Here is a 25,728-nt window from a genome sequence, read left to right as displayed (position 1 = left end):
TATTCTTTGTTTTAGTATGTTCAGGGCGTGAGTTGGGGTGGGCAGTCTATGTTTGTCTTTCTATGTTGGTTTTTGTGTTCAGCCTAGTATGGTTCTCAATCAGAGGCGTTAGGTGTCGTTAGTTGTCTCTGATTGAGAATCATACTTAGGTAGCTTGGGTTTCACTGTTGGTTTGTGGGTGTTTGTTTACGCGTGAGTGTTTGTCGGCACACGGTACTGTTTCGGTTTCATCACATCGTTTATTGTTTTGTATTTCAGTGTTCAGTTCGTTTTTAATAAATCGTCATGAACACTTACCACGCTGCATCTTGGTCCGATCCCTACTCCTCTTCAGACGAAGAGGAAATCTGCCACTACACAGCAGTAAAATAACAATATTGAGGCTAAATACAGGGGGTACTGGCATAGAGTCAGTGTGCGGGGGCACCAGTTAGTCGAGGTAATTGAGGTAATATGTGCATGTCGGTAGAGTTAAAGTGACTATGCATAGATAATAACAGAGAGTAGCAGCAGTATAAAAGAGGGGGTCAATGCATAAAGATAGCCATTTGATTAGATGTTCAGGAGTCTTATGGCTTTGGGGGTAGAAGCTGTTTAGAAGCCTCTTGGACCTAGACTTGGCGCTCCGATACCACTTGCCTTGCGGTAGCAGAGAGAATAGTCTATGACTAGGATGGCTGGAGTGTTTGACAATTTTTAGGGCCTTGCTCTAACACCGCCTGGTATAGAGGTCCTGGATGGCAGTCGGAGACCCAGCAATTGCCATACCGGGCAGTGATGCAACCAGCCACTACAGCCCGTCGATGAGAATGGGGGCGTGCTCGGTCCTCTTTTTCCTGTAGTCCACAATCATCTCCTTTGTCTTGATCACGTTGAGGGAGAGGTTGTTGTCCTGGCACCACACGGCCAGGCCTCTGACCTCCCTATAGGCGTGCTTCTGAGGCTGCTGTAGACCTATATTGCAAAACAGTGTGTTTTAATCAATTATTTGGTGATGTGGATATATTTAGTATTATAGTTATAGTATGACGGCTGTTATCGAGATTGGTAGTTGACTGCTCGGGCGATTGTCATCGGTTCTGTTCCACTGGTCTCAAAGCATCTTCAGAAGCCCAAGCTACACCAGGGATAGAACTTTGAGCTTGAGTCGCTTTGAGAAAATGTGTCTTGAGACTCAAAATAGCACTTTTGATAGAAATTGGCTTGGTTTTGTGGACAGGGGCTAGTACACTCCGTGTTCCACAGATGTGGAGCTCTGAATGACCAATTCTGGGTTGTGCAGAATAATGTAACCCTCTCCCGAGTCCCACTGTGTGCTTTAAAGACTCAGCTCAGCCTCCAGAGGGTTCAGCCTCCGTCAAGAGGACCGTTGTCCTCTTGGACTAAAATGCCCTTTGCTGCACTGCTCTTCCCTGGCATGAGGGGGCAACGCTTGTGCCTGGGGCCCTGCTAAAGGTTTGTGAGGGGCTAGGCCAAATGTTTTCACTGGATTAAAACAGATTTGTGGGAAATAGTTTGGCCTGCGGCCAAGTGTCTTATCAAAAGAGGTTAAGAGAACAACATCACTTTCATTTTATCTGACAAAGGAATCCATTCGAGGTTCACAACCTAAAGTAATTTGTGGCCCCATGCCCACTTCTTTTTCAGAGACCACCCACACTTGTTTTCACCCAGTAGTCTTTGCCAGTTGTGTGGTATAGCTGTATTCTAGGGTTTATGTTGACCTCAGGGTTTGTTATAGCTCTATTATGGTCAAACATGTTATAAAAGCTAAACGGACTACTGCCTCTGCTTCAGGCCAGGGCCCTTGGCCAATCAGCTTCTCCAAGCCCCAGTCTCTTCTTCCCTGGCTCCTAACACCTCACTGCGCCAACCTTCCAATCAAACCCCCAGGACTAACTGCACTCCCTGATCCTCCTGCACCGACCTCTCACCATTTCAACGCACTCCCATCAGGCCACACACTGCTGTCAAAACCCGGGGAGTCCTCAGAAAATATGAAAGATGAATGAAGTAGTGGGACACGCACACACATACACACAAACTCACAGTTGTTGTTTTTTAACATTTGACCAAGATTCTATGAATAATAGATTTTAGAGGTTTCTGTTGAGTTGTATATTAAAGGTGTCTTTTCTTCCCCCAAAACCTGATGTTCAGCACTTGTACTTGAATAAAAGGGGTTCATATTTGAAGCATGTCCTGAAATTATACTCAGCATTAAACAAAACACATCATTTGGCTTGCGTGGGGGTAGTGGGAGGGTAGCACTCTGAAAACATTTCCTTCTAAAATTAAAGAGGCAAGCAAGACAGCTATTTCTATAGGGTAATAGTCTCTCTGCGCTCCCTCAAACAAATCTTAGCATAATCAGTAGAAGGGCCAGGAAGCAGAATTCCCCAAAGACAAGGAAAATCATTTTGAAATTGAAAAACACCTTTTTAATCCATTTGAATCAAACCAAATACTGTTACTTTTGCGACACTTACCGTGCCATCTGTGAAACCGGTTCCAACTCTGTTGTGCAGTTGTGACTCACCCTTCATCTCTCCTCTTCCTCAGGTCATCCTCATCCTGACCAAGTACTACCACGGTGACTCCAGCAAGGTTCTGGAGAGCTCCCTCTGGAGGTAGGATCAAAAGGCTGTGTGTCTGTTTGTTTACGTGTGAGTTTAGCCCTGTCCACATATCAATACAGTTGCACGCGGTTAAAGGGTTAAAGGGCCGTGGGTTGATTTATCTCGCTGCTGTGCTTCTCAGAAGACACCGTGGCACTGAGTACAGACATAACAGAGTGGAAGAAAGATGAAACCTCAGCGGGTGTGAGAGCGGGCATCACATGGGACAGATAGTATGTCATTGTGGCACAGGACAGGCCAGTGTATTGCATGTAATCCGTTACATGTAACGGATTACAAAAAAATACTGTAACTTTAATCCATTACTTTACCAGCAACAATATTGTCATCAGATTGCAGATACTTTTGAAAAACGAGATGATTACTTCTCGGATCACTTTTGAAATTCAGAAAGGATGTTTCCGCCCCCAAAAATTGACACCTTTCTCAATTACTTTCAAATCAGCATTGAAAAAAAGGCTCAAGTTTAAAGGAAAACTCCACCGAAAAAAACACTTAAAAAAAATATTTGTTTCATTAGTCCGTTGTTGATATATTCCCAAAATGTTTATCAGCAATCAAGTTGTAATTTTCAAAAATGCGTCACACGGGCCAGATTTCTGTATTTTGAAAGTTGCATATCTTGAAAACTTGATTGCTGACGTGCAAAACATTTTGGGACGATATCAACAATGGACTAATGAAACAAATACCAAAAGATAGTTTTTGGGTGGAGTTTACCTTTAAGTTTGTTCCGCCTGACCACAAGTCAGAGACCACTATGACGACACAGCAGATGGGTCTCGGGAAAAGAGCAGGAATAGGCATTTGTAGGCTACAGTGCAAACTATGTCTTCCAATGGTGCGACTGCTGTCGGCATCCAAAGATAATCCGACTTGAATAAATGCTTGGAGGTAAGGACGACAGCAGTGGTGTAGTCTTCAGCGATACGGATATCACTTAGTATTGATATCTACATAGTGCATAGATGTGAATCACACTGCTGCTCTCTCATTCAGCTATTTGCGCCTTATGGATTGTGGTTGTTGTGGATGGCTGTTCATAAATGTATATGTGTATTTTAACCCAATAACGTTTGAAGTGAAAAAATTGAAGCTGCTGTTTTTGCGACCAGTGGACAGCCAGTGACAAATACGCTCTTGCAACGCTGCATAGTGCGGATCCCAGCCTATGGAATAAAACATTTGAGGGAGTTCCTCCCATAGAGTCAGATCCTCCCATAGAATCAGATCCTCCCATAGAATCAGTTCCTCCCATAGAGTCAGATCCTCCCATAGAATCAGATCCTCCCATAGAATCAGTTCCTCCCATAGAATCAGATCCTCCCATAGAATCAGATCCTCCCATAGAATCAGTTCCTCCCATAGAGTCAGATCCTCCCATAGAATCAGATCCTCCCATAGAATCAGTTCCTCCCATAGAGTCAGATCCTCCCATAGAGTCAGATCCTCCCATAGAATCAGTTCCTCCCATAGAGTCAGATCCTCCCATAGAATCAGATCCTCCCATAGAGTCAGATCCTCCCATAGAATCAGTTCCTCCCATAGAGTCAGATCCTCCCATAGAATCAGATCCTCCCATAGAATCAGTTCCTCCCATAGAGTCAGATCCTCCCATAGAGTCAGATCCTCCCATAGAATCAGTTCCTCCCATAGAATCAGTTCCTCCCATAGAGTCAGATCCTCCCATAGAATCAGATCCTCCCATAGAATCAGTTCCTCCCATAGAGTCAGATCCTCCCATAGAATCAGATCCTCCCATAGAGTCAGATCCTCCCATAGAATCAGTTCCTCCCATAGAGTCAGATCCTCCCATAGAATCAGATCCTCCCATAGAGTCAGATCCTCCCATAGAGTCAGATCCTCCCATAGAATCAGATCCTCCCATAGAATCAGTTCCTCCCATAGAGTCAGATCCTCCCATAGAATCAGATCCTCCCATAGAGTCAGATCCTCCCATATAATCAGTTCCTCCCATAGAGTCAGATCCTCCCATAGAGTCAGATCCTCCCATAGAATCAGTTCCTCCCATAGAGTCAGATCCTCCCATAGAATCAGATCCTCCCATAGAGTCAGATCCTCCCATAGAATCAGTTCCTCCTCCCATAGAGTCAGATCCTCCCATAGAATCAGTTCCTCCCATAGAGTCAGATCCTCCCATAGAGTCAGTTCCTCCCATAGAGTCAGATCCTCCCATAGAATCAGATCCTCCCATAGAATCAGATCCTCCCATAGAATCAGTTCCTCCCATAGAGTCAGATCCTCCCATAGAATCAAAAAGAATTTGACATCTCTGTGTTTCCTCCCTTCTAAACTCCTCTGTGGTATTGTGTTTCATACTACCAAAAACAAATTTAATTTGAGAAGACCACGAGTGGGGCTTTTATTGCTATTTTTAAATTGTGCTGATTAAAAATGATAAATAATAGATCTAATGGACACATGATCAAAATTGCTGTCACGCTCTGACCGTAGAGATCCTTTTATTCTCTTTCTGTTTGGTCAGGGTGTGACTCGGGTGGGAAAGTCTATGCTTTCTGGTTCTTTGTTTTTGGCCGGGTATGATTCTCAATCAGGGACAGCGGTCTATCGTTGTCTCTGATTGGAAATCATACTTAGGCAGCCTTTTTTCCTTTTCTCAAAGTGGGATGTTGTCATTGTTAGTGGCATGTATAGCCTTATAGAGCTTCACGGCTTCACATTCGTTTTGTTGTTTATTGTTTTGTTGGCGACATTTAAAATAAAAGAATGTACGCTTTCCACTCCTGCACCTTGGTCCGGTCATTTCCTTGATGACGATCATGACACTTGCACACTTTTGAAAGACTTAAAGAGCTGCAAATTATCGATATCAAAGTGTCACCAACAAAAACATAAACAAAAGGCCGATAACAAACGCAGCATAGGGCATACATTTGTCACATGCAAATAGCTCTTTTCGGTAGTGCACAAAGCAGGCCATTCCATGAGAGCAGCATTTATTTTACAACTTGAAGCAATGAGCCCCATCAGTCCTCCACGACTACAAAAGAATAAACAACAGAGTAGGCTAATAAATCCTTTGTTTTTGGGTTATGCTGCTCAGGTAAAACAATTTGGCTATTCTATATTTCCATATTTATGTCCTATTCTTGAAGATCAGGGGGTAAATGATTTGGAATGATTGGAAATATGACAGACTTTGGTATTTAATGTAAAGCTATAGCCTAATCCTACTATTATCTGTAGTAGATAGCAATGGGTTAGAAGCATACATAACCAACCCATAAAGTAAAATGCAACATACATTTATGTCAAATCTAACATAGATTAATCCTTGCAATAGATGTCTTTCAATTGGTAATATTCATTTTTGGCTTATTCCAATGCCTATTAAGGGGAAAGTAATCAAATAGTAAATGAAAGCAATCCGATTACAATATTGACTTTTGGTAATCCAAAAATGATGTTACTGATTAAAATGTCGGACTGTAACGGATTACATTTAGAAAGTAACCTACCCAACCCTGGTCATGACTGGGCCTGACAGGCAGAACAGAGCAGCCTCGAATAGAACTGCCCATTCGGCAATGGCATTGCCACTTCCTTCAATGTTTCAAAACTAGCTCAGAACCAGTCACTCCTCCACATACAATTAGGGATTCTAGATCATAAGCCATCAATTGTCAGGGTCCTGGTTATAAGGACACTGGGTAGAGAAAGAAAGCCGTCTAGAAATCATTCACAAACATTGAATGTGTCTCACGGCAGTACTTAATTCATTCCCTTCGCCTCACTCTGGGTTCTCTCCACTTCAAAGTGCTGGCCGCTCATTAGGTGTGACTGCCTGTCTCTCTCTCTCGAAGCCAAATGAATAATGTACATATTTCCACCCTGCTCCATGATTTTATTTTCACCATGACAAACCAGTCTGGTGGGGGGAAAAAAGAGATGTAGAAAGGTGAACAATCTGGCACATACACTGGATGTCGTTAGCCTCTCTCTTTCATGGTCCGTAGCGTGAAGAGAATTTGCATGTTTTTGTAAGGAGCTAAAATGGCCGCCATGGTGTTGTTGTGCTATTATGATGATTCGGTTCGACTCCAGGCTGTATCACAACCGGCCGTGATTGGGAGTCCCATAGGGCGGCGCACAATTGGCCCAGCGTCGTCTGAGTTCAGGGTAGGCCGTCATTGTAAATAAGAATTTGTTCTTAACTGACTTGCCTAGTTAAATAAAGGTGAAATAAAAATTCTAATAAATACATGTGTGTGGGGGGCATTGGTTTCAAGTCAGCTCCATAAAGGCTGTGCAGTCACATCAGTAGATCAGCTTTAATATTACAGATTGTGGCTTCCATCAATGTAACTGTCTGCATCATTTCCAATCCCCCATTTATATATATTTAAAAAAAATATCTACAGTGATTTCTGAAAGTATTCATTTCCCGTCACTATTTCCAAATGTAGTGATGTTTACAGCCTTATTCTAAAATGGATTCAATAAAATAACAATCCTCATCAATCTACACGCAATACCCCATAATGACAAAGTACCCCATTTAGACATTTTTGCAAGTGTATTACATTTTTAAAAAAAATCAGAAATACCTTATTTACATAAGTATTCAGACTCTTTGCTATGAGACTCGAAATTGAGCTCAGGTGCATCCTGCTTCCATTGATCATCCTTGATGTTTCTACAACTTGATTGGAGTCCACCTGTGGTCAATTCAATTGATTGGGCATGATTTGGAAAGGCTCACGCCTGTCTAGATAAGATCTCCGTTATTTTCCAATATCCTCTCCACATGGACATTTTTTAAGATGAATATATATACCAATTATTTTATGGGGTGTCCACATTCTGTCCCCAATCAACACTTTTTAAAACTTTTGGTGCCAGCGAGAATGACATAAGGAAGTAGTCAAGACAACTAGCTTGATTGAGCCTCCGCCATGTATCTCTTACTGAGCCAGGATATTTAAGCCTCCATATCCACAAGTTCCAATACATCCATGATATGTGTCATGAGGGTGATAGTTTGTAATGTAATTTCCTTTATGGTCCGTTGAGGTATTTAAAACTGTATTAGAATCTCCCGGCATAATAATAGAGTATTGTATTGCTTGTAGACTTGATAAATTATTTTATATATATTTTCAAAGAAACGTGGATCATCATTATTTGGACTGTATAGATTAATGATCCATATCTGTTTATGGTCCAATAACATTTAAAATAATCCATCTATCTTGCAGATCTGTTTGGACAATTTGCAAATTCGGATCTAAATTATTGTTAATTAATTAAACCCTTTTTGAGTTTCTTTGCCCATGGGAGAAGTATATTTCACCCCCCCTCCCCCATCAGTATTTTTTTCCACACAACTTCATGTAAAAATGTTGAACGAGTTTCCTGTAAACAATAGATATTATATTCCTTCTCTTCTAGCCAGGTAAATACTGATTGTCTTTTTTTATTATCTGCTAAGTCATTGCAATTATAACTGGCTATACTTATTTCACCATTTACCATAATGAGATATACGCACGTTTAAGTTCTATTTATCATAATATACAGTGCATTCGGGAAGTATTCAGACCTCTTGACTTTTTCCACATTTTGTTACATTACAGCCTTATTCTACAATGGATTTAAAATTTTAAAAATCCCCTCATCAATCTACACACAATACCCCATAATGACAATGAAAAAGGTATTTCTGTTTTTTTATTTTTATACATTTGCTACATTTCTAAAAACCTGTTTTTGCTTTATCATTATGGAGTATTGTATGTAGATTGATGAGGGAAAAATGTATTTAAGCCATTTTAGAACAAGGCTGTAATGTAACAAAATGTGGATAAAGTCAAGGGGTCTGACAACTTTCTGAATGCACTATATGTTTGTAAACTCATCATTAAAAAGTACCATAATGATTGCGTGTCCAAATAGCTGTACCATGATATTTGCACTGCTACTGAGTAAACCTCTAATTGTTCTCCACTATTCCACTCGTTAAAACTTCCCCTCATCCCAAGTTGGGTTGTCCTCCCTGTGACTGGCAGACCAACCCTGTCCATCTGGATTCTATGGCCTTTGAGCGATAGGGACCCATCCTTTGTAAAGAGCACACAGTGCCACTCACAGAACAGAAGTAGATTAATGCATTAAAGCATTTACAACACCCTCACCTCGATTGCATTGTATACAATTATTTTCATAAAAAATATATTTATTAAAAAGTTTTGCATATCTTCATTTGTGTCCACAACAAACTAATAATATGTGTAACAATGTAGGCAGTTCAGAAGATGGATTGTTACCTACGTATATCCAGGATTTGGCATTACAAAAATTTGATTTTCGGCAAACAATTATTATTTTGGCAAACAATTCATGTGATTCATCCTATGTTGTCCCTAACATCATTACCCCATAGCAACAGTTGTGGGACACACACACACACACACACACACACACACACACACACACACACACACACACACTCCCCACCCTTCCCCCACAAACAACCACAAGCTCAGATGTTCAACAGTTGTTCCATCCCCGAGCCCAACTCGAGAAAGGACTTGACATGCAAAGGCATATAGAGTTGTAGCTGTTCGAGAATGCATGCAACATTTAGCAAGAATGGGGAGATTTGATTAACCAATGTCAAGTCCTAACTGATGGAGCTCAGATACACCCACTTCCCCTGAAACACACACACGCTGGTCCCCCGTTGTGAGCATCTTCCCAAGCATCTCTGTGCAGTCAGACCTTTGATTATTTTGTAACACCAGGGCCACAATAATTTCCCCCCTCTTTGATTGTCTGTGTGTGACCACAACCCCATGGGTTACTGCAGCTAGCGTTGCTAACACTGCCACTACCTGGGTGGGGTCACCCCACCGGAATTCCCACCAGCTAGGTACAAGTTTGTCAAGGTTCTCATTAGCAGCTTTGAAAAATGTATTGTATATTATGCTCACCCATCTGGGGGCTTTGGCTTTGTTGGACCAACCCTGCCAGGCAGGCTCAGACTCTTGAGGGGGTAGTGCTGCTCTTGTATGTATCTGACCGTGTTTATCTTTCTGTCTTGGCTGCATATAGGCACATATAGGCACATAAAACAGATAAGGACTTCTCCTTAGTTTTGGGTTGCTGTCTAGGATATAGTGTTGGGGAACCATTCCATCATGATAGAACAATTAATAATTAAACTATATTTATAATTTATTTTTAAATGTATATCCCATATCTGCACAAAATTGAAATCTCTCTCTGTCACAACTCCTGCTCGCAAGCGCACGTGGGCTCTGGCATTTGCAACCATTTTCCTTGAGTCTGGACGTTGTTGTCCTTAAGCTTGGGATCAAACAGGGAAGAAGATGCAGATGATGAATGGGCTCGGCACCGCACTCTGTCAAGTGGTGTAAATCAAGACCCAAGGCGATTGCTCGGCGTTGCTCTGGAGGAAAGTTAGCTGAGAAGACAAGAGAGAGAGAGAGAGACTGCAAGGCTTCTGGGTCAGTGAGTTTAAACCCATGTCATGGGCTTGCCTTTGGAGTTCTGTGGACTTGCTTGAATGTGATTTTTTTTTGGTGTGGGCGACATCAACCACTACAAGGTGAAAGGAAATAGATCTGGTTGGCGTCTGTCTGTTTACCCCTCCCTTACTCACTCTGTATTTCTTGTCAGTTCTCCTAAATTGGAGGGGTTCTGGTTAAGGTTGAACATTTCCGTGAGGAACCCAGGTATGTCGGCCACAAACTGTCCCTTTTACTTTCCTGTGACTAAGCAGAAAGATAAAGTATCTGTAGAAACATTTCCTGTCTCAGTCATTGCTGGATTCTGGAAGGGAGAAGTGATCCCATGTTTTTTCAATTAGGATTAAACCAGAACAGATAATGGGTTTGTGGTGTGGGACAATGCTATGTGAACTGGGCTCTGGAGAGATGGAGTCTGTGGTTGCTCTCAGTTTCATTGCCTTAATTTGGTTAGTTCTTAGAGAACATCAAATGAGATTGATCTATTACAGATAGTCTCGCTTAGGCACAGCGGACGAGAAAAGAAATATTGATCATTATAAGTGCGGCACGTCTTGCTGGTCAATTATAAGCGCCCCGAAAAATGTGTCTGTGCCTTAGCTACATTTACCTACTGAAACAACTCTGTGTAAAACCAGTATGTTTCTGGTTATGCTCAGATAAGAAAAAGTTTTCGGGGGAAAAAATAGGGACAAACAAAGTGCATACTGCCGTAGCTTATTGGATTTAGTGAAAATGTCTCGTTTGCACATGTGTCTGTGGAGTGTTCGGCTTTCGCCAGAGCTCTGACGTCAGCCATGTGGGTTTAATGTCTCTGACTCCAATAACCTGGGCCTTGACTCTGTTATAGCTGTCCCAAGATCACCAGCTAAAACACAGAACGGCTCTCTTTGTCACCCGAAGGGGGTAAACACTGAACGTGTACTATGATGTTGAGGCAATGTCAACCAACCTGGGATGTTTATTTCCAAAAAGTATTTCACAGTTTGTGTTTGAATTAAATAAGGCAGAGTATGTGTTTTACCTTGTATAGGAAGATTTTACAATTGCTCCATATGGGCCTAGAAACCGACCAAGTGGAGGGTTATAGCTTACCAATTTGTTATTATTTAACGTTTATTTAACTAGGCAAGTCAATTCTTATTTGCAATGACGGCCTACCCCGGCCAAACCCTAACCCGGACGACGCTGGGCCAATTGTGCGCCGCCCTACGGGACTCCTAATCACAGCCGGTTTGATACAGCCTGGAATCAAACCAGGGTTTGTAGTGACACCTCTTGCACTGAGATGCAGTGCCTTAGACCGCTGCGCCCCTCGGGAGCCCTGTCAGTCACATCTATATTGAGATAGCAACATGAACAACAGGCCTGCTATTCCCCTACCACACACACTTATTTCGCAATCTCTCGCTCTCTTCCCTCGCTCTATTGATTCTGACAGAGACGGGGACAGAAGAAAGAGAGGGAAAAGAGATTGAGATTAAAGAAAGAGAGAAACAAAGGGGAGAAGACAGGGACGGAGAGAGGAGTAGAGCGATTGCAGAGTAGAGGAAGTGTGCATGGGAGGAATGTGACAAATTTCTGTAGTGGGCCCCATACTGTTGTGCCTGAGGGGACCCTGGGGGTATGCTCTCTCTCTCTCTCCCTTCCTCCCTCTTTCTATGTGACCCCTGCCACTAGTGGAGGGTAAAAGGAGACGCAGCAGGCTGGCACTGGTCAATAATTGATGTGATCGCCATGGCGATGATGAGGCTGTTGTTGTTCCTCTGTATTCTGTTTTAACTCAAGTGGTTGTGCACGGTCAGGGGCCCAGACCTCACGGTGAGAGGGGGAACGCAGAACGTTAACACACCACACGCCCTCACTGTGTGTGTATGTGTGTGCGTGTATGTGCACAGGTTTGTGTGTATAGACAAGCTAGCTTGCTTGCTTGAGTGCGTGTGTATGTGTGTGTGTGTGTGTGTGTGTGTGTGTGTGTGTGTGTGTGTGTGTGTGTGTATGTGTATGTATGTGTGTGTGTGTGTGTGTGTGTGTGTGTGTGTGTGTGTATATGTGTGTATGTGTGTATGTGTGTATGTGTATGTGTATGTGTATGTGTATGTGTATGTGTATGTGTATGTGTATGTGTATGTGTGTGTGTGTGTGTGTGTGTGTGTGTGCCGTTGAGGGAGCGTTCACCTTACCGTGAACCTCAGAGCACTTTTGCTCCCCTTTTTGAGTGCATTATCTCACATTCCTTCCCCTCAGTTTACCCCCAGAACTTCTGGTGTGCTTTTAGTATCTGGCACAAGTTCCTACTCCTCGGAAGTCCTTAGCAAGAGACCTCACTACACTCTCTTGCAGCTGTTCTAGAAATGGGATGCGTCCAGAATTGCTCCCTATATTCCCTATTTAAGTAATGCACTTCATATGGAATAGGGAGCCATTTGGGATTCACACCATGTCTATAACAGCTGCAGGGGCCCCCATATCCAGAGATCCAGACTTCAGCTGTGGTCTCTCACTGTCCCTATTATCTCCAATGATGAATTAGCATGTCAGAGTCTCCGCGCTATCATCGCTATCAATCATCATATGGTCGAGGCATGTCAACATTTGTCTTCGTTTGCCCAGACTCTTCAGTTAGAGAAACAGGAAATAGCAATAGCCTGAGTCACTCTACTGTACTGTACAATGCTGTACCCCCACACCAGATGATAAACCCCTTAGCCTTACTGTATGTACATAAAGGAAGTCACATTGAATGTTGGTCATCCAAATGGACACAGCACCATTGTGCCATTGTAGCCTGGGCATTTTGCTTTTCTCATGGAGGAATAGCCTGTTTAAATAAAGGTCAAAGTAACTGTCCAGTGTTTCAAGATTTCTATTAAATATGACCTATAATGGATTACAATATGTTGAAATGATGTTAAAAAACAGCTTTTCTGTGTTGGAATGGCGTGGGCGTATCCCAACAACAGAATGGCGTGGGCGTATCCCAACAACAGAATGGTGTGGGCGTATCCCAACAACAGAATGGCGTGGGCGTATCCCAACAACAGAATGGCGTGGGCGTATCCCAACAACAGAATGGCGTGGCGGGCGTATCCCAACAACAGAATGGCGTGGGCGTATCCCAACAACAGAATGGCGTGGGCGTATCCCAACAACAGAATGGCGTGGGCGTATCCCAACAACAGAATGGCGTGGGCGTATCCCAACAACAGAATGGCGTGGGCGTATCCCAACAACAGAATGGCGTGGGCGTATCCAACAACAACAGAATGGCGTGGGCGTATCCCAACAACAGAATGGCGTGGGCGTATCCCAACAACAGAATGGCGTGGGCGTATCCCAACAACAGAATGGTGTGGGCGTATCCCAACAACAGAATGGCGTGGGCGTATCCCAACAACAGAATGGCGTGGGCGTATCCCAACAACAGAATGGTGTGGGCGTATCCCAACAACAGAATGGTGTGGGCGTATCCCAACAACAGAATGGTGTGGGCGTATTCCAACAACAGAATGGTGTGGGCGTATCCCAACAACAGAATGGTGTGGGCGTATCCCAACAACAGAATGGTGTGGGTGTATCCCAACAATAGAATGGCGTGGGCGTATGCCAACAACAGAATGGCGTGGGAGTATCCCAACAACAGAATGGCGTGGGCGTATCCCAACAACAGAATGGTGTGGGCGTATCCCAACAACAGAATGGCGTCCCAACAACAGGGCGTATCCCAACAACAGAATGGCGTGGGCGTATCCCAACAACAGAATGGCGTGGGCGTATCCCAACAACAGAATGGCGTGGGCGTATACCGGTCATAGAAAATATGAACGCGATAAGACCGCTGATTGGCCAGCTCAGACAAAGAGCCAACATGACATCAAGTTCTATGAGGAAATAGAAAGCATCGTTGAAACGGTCTGAGGTTTTTTTTTTAAAGTGTTTTTTCCCCAATTCATGCTTTGGCCACAAATAGGAGTATACACTCTTTGAAAAAAAGCTGCTGGGGGGGGCTGTCCCCACAGGAGAACCCTTTTTGGTTCCAGCGAGAACCATTTTGCTTCCAGGTAGAACCCCCCCCTTTTTTAGTGTAGGACGAGTCAACAACATTATGAACTTTTAAAAGTGAGATTTTCACTCAACATTTACTTTAAAGGAATAACATTTGACAAAACAGTACTCGAACGGCTGTGACTGGCTGGCGTGAGTAAGGAGCTGGGGTGTGGATCATGTGTTTGGGGATGGGAGATTTGTTGCTGCATTAGTAAGAGGGGATGTTAAACCTGAGTGTGTGTTGACAGAGCCAATCTGAAGACTTTGAGGTGAGCCACATGCAATAATCTCTGGGACGTAAGCCCGGCACACAAGAGCTGAGACAGGCAAGGATTAGGAAACACAGATTCTCTCTCTCTCTCTCTCTCTCTCTCTCTCTCTTACTCCCTCTCTCCTTGTCTCTCGCCTTGTCTCTCTTCTTGCCTATCCCCTTGTCTCTCTCGCTTGCTCTCTCTGTCTCTCCCTCTGTTTCCCTTTTTCTCTGTGACACACACACATTGACTCACATTCAAAGAGTCTTTCTGTGCCGTACATTCGTATTCATACATACGTATTCACAAACCTGTGTCACACACGCATGAACAGACACACTTTGTTTAAAGCAGGCGGGACACTCTAAAAAGAAAAGCTTCCTGAAAGATCGTGTAGGGGTTCTTCAAATTGAAACTGTGGGGGAACCTCTACATTATTATCAGTATTATTATTATTAATCAGCATAACAATAATGACAAGAACACAACATTTTTGCTGTCAGTGTTTATTATGATTTTAGTGGCAAAGCCGAATTCAAAAATCTAAATATGAGGTCAACTCCCAGCAGAGCTCCAAGTTCAATCAGTATGTCCTCTGGTGTGTTGATGTGTGTGGTGATATCCTTCGTATCTATAGCCAGAAGGATTCTGCAGTGCATGATGGTCTAACAGATATCCAGTTACAGTAGATTCATCAGCGGTGTAGGGAGGGTGAAGTCTGTGAGTGCAAAAATAATAATTACACAGATGATTAACAAAACGTGCACATGACAGTGTTCATACCTTGGTTTCTGTGGTAAACGTGAATAGGGGGGGGGGGGCGGTTCACTTTTGACACCAGTTTTCACACACACACCTTGTCCATAATGTAGAGACCTCTGGGATCTTCATTGAAGAGGTCAGGGAGGAGGAAGATGGCTGCTGGGACTGAGTCCTATACGGTTTTAGAGAAACCAATCATAAAGATCAGCTAGCCTACATGTGATCTGCGTAACATTATGTGACAAACCAATGCCAATTGTACACACCACAGACACACAAATACGTGGGCAGTTCAGGCCAATGCAGCTATAGCCTTCAACATATTCTTACCTCTTTGTTGATTAACTTCCATTGAACTGTGTCCGTTGTCTGTTTCAGGAAAGAAATTGACAAGGGAAAAAGTGTCAAACAACACAGCCATTTGCTCATGGTATCACCATGTAACAATATCAATTGTGATCATACAAGGGAGAAACCTTCCCTGCTGTTTTCTCAGTTTTCTAATTTTTCAGTTGGGCAGTTAGGTTCCTGCAAGAACCCCCTTGAGAACTAAGGAGGTTCCTCGATCAACCCCACCTCCTATGGGGTTCTTGGAAGTACCTTTTGGGGGCATTGTTCAGTGCCAAGAACCCGTAAGGTTCTTCAAACAACTTTGAGGATCTCAGAACAGTGTGGAGCTGCATATCCACGTACGTGACTGCATAGTCACACACACACGCCTCACACATGTCCTGTTAGTGTGAAAGACCAGCTGGGATGTATAATTCATGTGTTCTTCACACTTCTTTTGAACTGATGACAGGCTGCTAGAGAGAGAGAGAGAGAGAACCCCCCCCTCTTCATCAACCCCTTACCCCCAAACCCCATCTTCTCCCTCCAGGGGCTTCATAATGTAGGAGAAGATCCTTTGACGGACCCTCATCACACCTACACACTGACACCTTTCATACATGCACATGCACACACGTATGCGCGTACACACACACACACACACACACACACACACACACACACACACACACACACACACACACACACACACACACACACACACACACACACACACACACACACAGGTCCACAAAGTGCAAGCATGGGACTTGACACAAAGAGAGAGACAGCAGTAGGGGGTACACACAGCAGTAGGGGGTACACTTCAAACTTGTCACAATCGCATCTCCTCCTCTCATACTCTCTTCCTCTCTCTATCACTGTCTCCCTCTCTCTTTGTTTCTCTCCTTCCTTCCTCTGCATTCCATTCCCCTGTGTCTGTTATAATCAATATGATAGTAAGGTCTTTGCTCTCGAGTCACGACCCATTTTTCTCTCTGTCTGATCTTGATCCTTCAAAGTAACGTTCGAGAGGCAGACACCTGTATCCATCCCACATTTGAAATGTGTTGACTGTTAGCCATTTCAATGGCTCAGATCGAGTTTTCATAATCACAAAGAGGCTTTTTCTTTAATAGTTCAAGCACTTTATCCTTCCCTCTCTCTTTCTCTCTCTCTGTCACCCCTCCCTCCTCCCCTTGTTCCTTCCATCTCCCACCGCTGCCAGGCTGACCTCTGCCACAACTCGGCCCTCATGTTATTCCGCTTACTCGTTCTCTATCTCTCTCTTCCTCCCCTCTTCCTTTCTCTATAATCTTCCTTTCCCCTCTCAGGCCAGACGGTCTCTTGGCTGTAAATAGTTAATCGAGGCGAGCGGCATCGTCTTCCCCATTACACTCAAGTCCTCCATGCATATTTCATGGCCCAGGGAGAGGTAGAGAGAGAGAGAGAGAGTGGCAGAGAAAGAGACGGAGAGAGGGAGAGGGAGAGACAGACACGGACGGACGGACGGAGAGAGGGAGAGGGAGAGAGAAAGAGTAATGAAGAGTGTGAGAGAGAGGGATGTAGAGGGCTGGAGAGAGAAAGAGAGAGGGATGAGGGAGAGAGAGAGGGATGGAGGGAGGCCGCACTGCTCGGCCTAACAAAGAAATTGATGTGGAATTAATAAATCATTGTGGATCCTCAATGCTGGGGATGATTGAGTGTGTTTGGGGTAGCAGGCAGTAGGAAAGGCCCACCACAGCGGCTCTCTGAGATATAGAGAGAACCGGAACACGCAATCACTAATAAGGAGAGGAGATGGAGGAAAGGGAGCGAGGGATATAAATAGATAAAGAAGAGGTTTGTGGATGCTTCAGACTTGTTGCAGGTGAAGCGAGTATTGGATTTTAAATGTTAAATTGGTTGTGCATCTGATACTTGGGTTGTGCTGTAGCTTAAATCATGCCAGGAACTTGCTGCACATCTATGTGGCAACAATGGGCACTCTCTTACCGCTTGAGGTTTTCTCAGACACCTCAAATAATTCAACGCAGTTGGTAACTACTGTAGCTGGTACCAAATGAACTGGCCACTAAGTACCAGGAGACATGGAGGTGGAGGAAGAGGAAGAGGAGGAAGATAAGTTTAACACAACACCCACTCTTGGCAGTGTTGGACGGTGACAGTAAGTGACTGATGGCCTCGGAGCCTAATGGCAAGCTGAGGGTGATGATGATGATGATGGTGGTGGTGGTGATGAAGATGGCGGCATATTAGCGCTGAGTGATTTAGCAGGCTGAGGTGCTAATGAGGACAAGGGTGTCACCACAGGGAGGAAGGGAGGGAGAGAAGGAGATTGGGAGAGAGAGAGAGAGAGAGAGAGAGAGAGAGGGAGTGGAGAGGGAGGGAGAGAAGGAGTGGGAGAGAGAGAGGGAGGGAGAGAAGGAGATTGGGAGAGAGAAAGAGAGAGAGAGAGGTGGGGAGGGAAGGAGATTGGGAGAGAGAGAGAGTGGGAGGTGGAGAAGGAGGGAGAGAAGGAGATTGGGAGAGAGAGAGAGGTGGAGGTGGAGAGAGAGGGAGGGAGATTGAAGAGAGAAAGAGAGAGAGAGAGGTGGAGAGGGAGAGTTATTGAAGAGAGAAAGAGAGAGAGAGAGAGTATAGAAATAGCATTGACAGGGGACCCTATTTATTTATCTGTGCAGCAGGCCTTACCGTTATGATCCCAGCAGTCCCTTTAGTATTATTGTCACTCTATTTTCCCTCAGCTACTTTCACTGGGTGAATAAGATAACATATCTATGATAACATTGAATAGTAGATATCCATATCTATTATTTGACAGAAACTCTGTAATCTCCCTCAGTGTTGCTATTTAAAAAGAAAGATATACAGTATTGCATGCAGTGATTCTGCCCAGTTGTTACTGTCCCCCTATCCCAGTGGTACTGTGTGCAGTCACACAGTTGGCCAGAAACCCGAATCGTAAATCATTTTACAGTTTTGCGGGCCCATGAAAATAGCAATAACATGCAGGAAATGGAGAGTTTGCACAGTATCGTATGTGGTATAGATGTTTGCCAAGTGATTACATCATTAGAGAACAAGGACAAAGCCGAAGTCTTAAGTGACTGAGCGCCCTGGAGCGGGAGAGGAGTACAGTACGGGGGTAGCAGGCATTCACTCATTAACTATCTGATGTTGTCTGAAACCAACTGGAAAATAAGACGACTGTTAAAGCATTTGTGGGTGTGTTTGCGCGAATGTGTGTGTGAACACAGTACACAGTCTTTATGGTTGTGTGTGTGTGTGTGTGTATGTGGGCGTGTGTGTAAGCGTGCGTGCGTCTATGTGCGTGTCCATGCACGTGTATGCCTGTGCTTGCATATGTGTGTGTGTGTGTGTATGTGGGCGTGTGTGTAAGCGTGCGTGCGTCTATGTGCGTGTCCATGCACGTGTATGCCTGTGCTTGCATATGTGTGTGTGTGTGTGTGTGTGTGTGTGTTTGTGTGTGCTCTCTCAGATCCAGCACTACAGTGCTGGCCTGCAGATGGTTTTCACACTGACTCAATGGGCTAGAGCATCAAGCCATCTGGAAGGAGTTTCACATGTCCTTGGACATTGTTCTTCCTGGAACCAGAAGCAGGCCTCCAAACTACAGACAGCTGCTTGGAGTAAGAGAGGTATAGGGGGGAGAGAGAGAGGGAAGGAGAGAGAGAGACAGAGGGGGGGAGGGAGAGTGAGAAAGGGGGGGGTGAGTACTTGGCAAAGTCTCTCTCTTTCTCCCTTTGTATCATTCTCATGCTCATTCACTCCCACCATCCCCTCTTTCATACTCACTTTCCTCTCTTTCTTCCTTTAGCTCACTTACTTTCTCTCCCGTCCCCTCCTCTCATTTATCAACTATGTCCTTTCATGTCTATAAAAAAAATCAAATAATCCATAAGGAACCTCTGAGTTCCAGACCTCACACTCTATAGGCACAACAGTGCTGACAGTCCAGGATGGATGGGGTTAGCTTACATCTGGGACGATTTGTAGTCTTTTGGCACGCAGCACCTTGCAGCATGTAGGTTATATCTACAGTGATATGCATGGGGTTTGGGTTGGCAATATAACTTACATTCATTAGAGGATCTTAGACTTTCTTTGAGGTAGATTCTATTTGGGTTGGTGAGTGGGATATGGAGACAGGGATTAGGCTTGGGCTGTATCCAGATTGTCATACCTTCATACCAACCTTGTTCCATAGCTGTTTGCAAACCCCACTGATACTCTGTAATCCAAAAGAGAATGCTAACTAAATGCTGGCGAGCGCATTGCAAGCATTTTGTACAGTTTCTGACCTAAAGTATACAAGTGAAATGCTACTCACAGTTGCACACACACACACAAATATTAGCCAGCAAGGCTCTTGATCCAGCAGGGGATTCTCTGCTGTTACCAAGCGAATGCTTGATTTGGAAGATCCTAACATCTTAGCTAGATAGCTAACTACAGTGGCTTGCAAAAGTATTCACCCCCCTTGACATTTTTCCTATTTTGTTGCCTTATAACCTGGTTTGTATAATTTGATTTACACAACATGCCTACCACGTATTTTTGTATTGTGAAACAAACAAGAAATAAGACAAAAAGAACAGAACTTGAGCGTGCATAACTATTAAGCCCTCCAAAAGTCAATACTTTGTAGAGCCACCTTTTGCAGCAATTACAGCTGCACATATTTTGGGGTATGTCTCTATAAGCTTGGCACATTTAGACACTGGGATTTTTGCCCATTCTTCAAGGCAAACCTGCTCCAGCTCCTTCAAGTTGGATGGGTTCTGCTGGTGTACTGTACAGCAATCTTTAAACCATACCACACGTTCTCAATTGGATTGAGGTCTGGGTTTTGACTAGGCCATTCCAAGACATTTAAATGTTTCCCCTTAAACCACTCGAGTGTTGCTTTAGCAGTATGCTTAGGGTCATTGTCCTGCTGGAAGGTGAACCTCCGTCCCAGTCTCAAATCTCTGGAAGACTCAAACAGTTTTCCCTCAAGAATGTCCCTGTAAAGCCCAGCTCTGTGGAGTGTATGGCTTAAAGTGGTCCTATGGACAGATACTCCAATCTCCCATGTGGAGCTTTGCAGCTTCTTCAGGGTTATCTTTGGTCTCTTTGTTGTCTCTCTGATTTAATGCCCTCCTTGCCTGGTCCGTGAGTTTTGGTGGACAGCCCTCTCTTTTATTTATTCTATTTTACCTTTATTTAACTAGGCAAGTCAGTTAAGAACAAATTCTTATTTTCAATGACGGCCTAGGAACAGTGGGTTAACTGCCTGTTCAGGGGCAGAAAGACAGATTTGTACCTTGTCAGATCGGGGGTTTGAAGGGAGTGAATACATATGCACGCACCACTTTCCCGCTTTAATTTTTTTTAAATAAACTTCACCAATTTGGACTATTTTGTGTATGTCCGTTACATGAATTCCAAATCAAAATCTATTTAAAGTACAGGTTGTAATGCAACAAAATAGGAAAAAACAAGGGGGATGAATACTTTTGCAAGGCACTGTAGTTACTAAATTAGCAAACCAAGATGCACGACTGCAGAGCATTTAGTACATTTTAGCCAGGTAACTTAATAGTTGCAAAATATCTAGCTGGCAATCCCAGACTGCAATTAGATTACCTGGCGCATACTGCGCAACAGTGAGTGACTCACAAGGCTCCGGTTTCTTGACATTGTGTGCTTGGAAACAAACACCACCTGACATGCGACCGGGGACTTACCAAAAGCTTCATAATAATGTGACCGATGAAATGAAGAACGCAGTGTTCTTTATCTCCTAATGTAATGACAAGTTGACTGCAGGTACAGTATTTGCTTAAAAAGTAGCTACTAATATACACTTTTTTTTTTTTTAAGTATTGACGGTATTGAAAACCATCCCGTGGCTTTTTCCAAATACCCCGGTATACGGTACGGTATACCGCCCAAGCCTAACAGGGATGTTGGGATGGGAATTGTGGGTCTTTACTGCCCTCTCTGGATCCTGTCTATGGAAGGCTAATATTTGTGGGTTATTTGTTATGGAACTTTGAAGTATAATGAAAAGGGATTATGGTTTTCCTTGGTTCACTTCTATGATCATGAGTGACAAGGCTGAGCATGTACGCGGGTAGACGCATGCATACACTCACGGAGACGGGCATACACACACACACACACACACACACACACAAACACACGAAACTGAGAGGGGTTTTCATGAACTATCATTCATGCATGTTTTAACCTTGTGTGGACGCCCGGCACAATGCAGCCATTTTAGAGAACGAGGAGGAGGAGAGGGAGGGAGGGAGAGAGAGAGAGGAGGGGATGAGGAGTTGGAAGGAAGGAAGGCACAGAGTCTTCGTTATTTCTTCGGAAGGGATCGTGTCCCCTTCTCTCAGGGTAGAATGGAGAGAAGAGGATACACACAAAAAACTCATAACACACTCTTATGAACACATGTTGTATTCAGGCCACAGTGAGTGCTTCCACTTTGACAAGAATTGTCAATTTTATTCGTGCTCCACACCTATTGTTGCTAAAAGTGTTGTTCTTTAGTGTGGACCTGTGTTTCTCCTGTTCATAAAGTTAAATGAGAGCCAGCTGCTAGAGGTCTACATGGTTTCAGCAGTACGTGTTAAACTCTGTGTGTGTGTGTGTGTGTGTGTGTGTGACGCCCCAGATAAGAGAACACTGCCAAGCTAACACTAAGCTAATGGAAAGTTTCCTGGAACAGGGTCAATTGAAAAAGTATGATGTTAGCGGGTACGCTCAATGCAACAGCTAGCTGTGGTGGCCACACACACCGTGCTGGGCTCTAATTCCTTTCCTCTCAGTGCTAGAGGGAGAAGACAAACAGCGAACACACAGACCTAATCCTCTGGTTTGTATCTGTGGCACGTTTCCTCGTTCTTTCACAATGTGTCAGAAAGAGAGAGAGAGAGAGAGAGGGAAGGAAGGAGAAAGGGAGAGAGAGAGAGAGAGGGAAGGAAGGAGAAAGGGAGAGAGAAAGAGAGAGAGAGGGAAGGAAGGAGAAAGGGAGAGAGAGAGCGAGAGCTAGCCAGTGCTCGGGACAGCATGAGCACACAGCTGGGACGGTGTTGGCCACACATTCCTGCTCATATTCACCCTGACAGAAAGCACTTAATGGACACACACACACACACACATATACAGCCCACCGGCCTGACATCTCCCTGTGAATAGACTTGGCATCACCTGGCACAATCAACAATACTTTAATGGTCAAGGAATACTCTTCATAAAGTTTTGTTGCTCTTATATTTACGCACTGACACTTTTTTTTATAACTGCTCGGATAATCACCGTAAAACAATAGTCATTATCACATTAACAACCTCGTTAAGTTTCACATTCTGTTGTGCAAGGGAGAACATTTGGGGTAGTCAGTTTGTTATTGGGGTATGTTTTGAGCAGAGAGCGAGAGCGCTAGAGCGAGAGAGAGAGGGAGCGAGAGAGAGCGAGAGAGAGACTAGGGGCGAGAGATATACAGTGATAGAGATTAAGAGGTACAGTAGCACACACCGGGGGTGTAAGGAATCTGCTAAACCATATCTTAAACCTTATTATCATGTTTCTGTGAAACCCCATTTCCTCAAAGATATTTTAGACATTTTAGATGGGTGATAGGGGTGAAGGTTGAAGGGAGACTGACAAGGAGTGAGGTTTTGTTTTTAGGTCGAGGTGAAGGGCGAAGGGTGAGGAGCGTCGGGGTGAGATCAACGTTTGAATCCTCTTCAGCATCAGAGCGAGCAGCTAGCCCATTTGCCAGCATGCACCACAGAGCTGGCAGCCTACCCACAATCCTCCTCACCAGTGTGAAGGGGCTGGCTCAGGACCCATCAAGCAAGACCACTGACCTGCACCTGAATGGCGGGAGAGAGAGAGTGGGACAGAGAGGGAGGGATTGTGGGGGGTAAGGAGAGATAAGGGATGGACGGGGCTGGGGGGGGCTGATCCCTATTAGCTTTTGCCAAGAATCAGCCATTCTTCCTGAGGTCCACACAAGAATATAAAACACTACAAGTAACAAAACACTGATACGTTGCTCGACAAGAACAGTCACAAATACTAAATACAACGATATACAAACTATAGATCTAAAGAATAATGTGTGTGTCGATTGGGTGTTAGAGTGTGATGGTGTGTCTATGTGTTTGTGTGTGTGTGTGTGTGTGTGTGTGTGTGTGTCATTTCACAGTCCCTATTGTGCAATGAGATCCTGTTTTATCCTTTTTTTTAAGGTCATTTTGCTTGAGTTTATTGGACATGGGAGTTCTATGTGATCATGGCACTTTATAATACTGTGCTTTTCCTTGTTTTGGACCTGTGGACTGTGAAGAGACCCCTGGTGGCATGTGTTGTGGGGTATGTGTGGGTGTCTGGGCTGCATGTTATTATGTTACAATCTGGAATTGTAGGTATTCTCATAATACTACAAGAGAAGCAGTTAATATCTCGTCAACCCTCAGCGTGTATGTTGTTGATGTTAGTTCTGTATGTGCAGAAGGTGTGCTGTGCTGCTCTGTTTTGAGACAGCTGCCCAGGTCTGTGCTGTATGGTCTGTGCAGAGAACATACTGAGCAGGGCCAGGCTGGAGGAGCCAGCACTGACACAGGCCAGGGACTATCCCTGAAGACCCAGCTACAGCCACTGCCCACTCATATGCCAAGAAACTAGCTCGCTGTCCCTGCCGTCACCGTGGCGACCCATAACAACAACACAGCATAGCTGGAGCTGTCCTGGGATAAGTCTCCTTTGTAAAACAAATTATTGCTTTTACAAAATGGTTGCCAATATATTTATAAAAATATGAATGACATTTTTTCATTAAATATATTATTTTAATAAAAACATTTGTACAATATGAGGATGAAACAGTGGTGTAAAGTACAAACATACATTTAAGTTCTACTGTACTGTACTTTACTATTTATATTTTTTGACAACTTTTACTTCACTACATTCCTAAAGAGAGCAAGAAAGTATCCCTGGTCATCCACTACTGACTCTCTATACACACACTTTTTTTGTAAATGATGCCTGAGTGTTGGAGTACGCCCCTGGTTATACGCCCCTGGCTATCCGTAAATAAAAAGAAAACAAGAAAATGGTGCCATCTAGTTTGATTAATATAAGGAATTTGAAATGATTTATACTTCTACTTTTGATACTTAAGTATATTTAAAACCAAGTACTTGTAGACTTTTACTCAAGTAGTATATTCCTGGGTTTTACTTTTACTTGAGTCATTTTCTATTAAAGGTATATTCTCTTTTAATCAAGTATGACAATTGGATACTTTTTCCACCAATGCTAAGAAGATTTCCAGTTTCACTGACTCGCCCAATGACGTGCAGCTCTCTCACCGGCGTTTGCCGGAGCGCTCGTGCCAAAAGCTTATCTATTTCAAGTGTTACATTCTATGACAATGCTCTTCGCTCAATAGGCCTATTTGGAAGTTCATAACATATTTGGTAGTCTACAGACTACTACAGATGTTCCGGCAGGATCCGTCTCAAATTAAGCACTGTACAACCCCGAACTGTTGCAAAACAAATATCAGCATGGGAAGATGATGTGCAGATGCTTTTTTCCCCAAAGGAAATGAAGTTTATCAATTTCCTCCTGCCTGGGCTGCAGGACAGTGGAATTATGACGTTAACATATCATGGTATTTAGCGGGAGTTGTTGTTCCACAACTCCTGCATATCAATCAATCAGGATCCAGGATCCAACCAACCCGTTTTATAACTAAGCAATAAAGCCTGGGGGGGGTGTGGTATATGACCAATATACCACATCTAAGGATACAGCCCTAGCCATAGTATATTGGCAATACACCACAAACACCAGAGATGCCTTATTGTTTTTATAAACTGGTTACCAACGTAAATAGAGCATTTAAAATAAATGTTTTGACATAGCCATGGTGTACGATATACCACGGCTTTCAGCAAATCAGCATGCAGGGCCCGAACCACACAGTTTATAATGGAGTTTATAGTATATTGCCAGAATAACATGTCTTTGTTCAGGAATTAAAAAGTTTTAGACCTTCTCCCTCCTTCCCATTCTCTAAGCTGGTCCAAATGGTCCCTCTCTGGTTCGTTTACTGTCATATAATGTCAC

The 25,728-nt window shown here is 43.7% G+C and overlaps 1 protein-coding gene across 8 annotated transcripts in view; it reads left to right on the top strand.

The window, feature by feature from the left end:
• LOC112261018 (VPS10 domain-containing receptor SorCS2) overlaps positions 1-25,728 on the top strand; it is a 330,639-nt gene that overhangs the window by 87,414 nt on the left and 217,497 nt on the right. For all 8 annotated transcript variants that reach the window (XM_042328497.1, XM_042328500.1, XM_042328499.1 and 5 more), the window contains exon 2: positions 2,563-2,630. In XM_042328497.1, coding sequence (XP_042184431.1) covers positions 2,563-2,630 — 68 coding nt within the window. The remainder of the gene's footprint in view (positions 1-2,562; positions 2,631-25,728) is intronic.

The sequence above is a fragment of the Oncorhynchus tshawytscha genome, linkage group LG10, assembly GCF_018296145.1.
Source record: "Oncorhynchus tshawytscha isolate Ot180627B linkage group LG10, Otsh_v2.0, whole genome shotgun sequence".
In the NCBI taxonomy this organism is placed as follows: Eukaryota; Metazoa; Chordata; class Actinopteri; order Salmoniformes; family Salmonidae; genus Oncorhynchus; species Oncorhynchus tshawytscha.
Note: the sequence above shows the minus strand (reverse complement) of the source record. Positions and strands in the feature narration are given on the sequence as shown.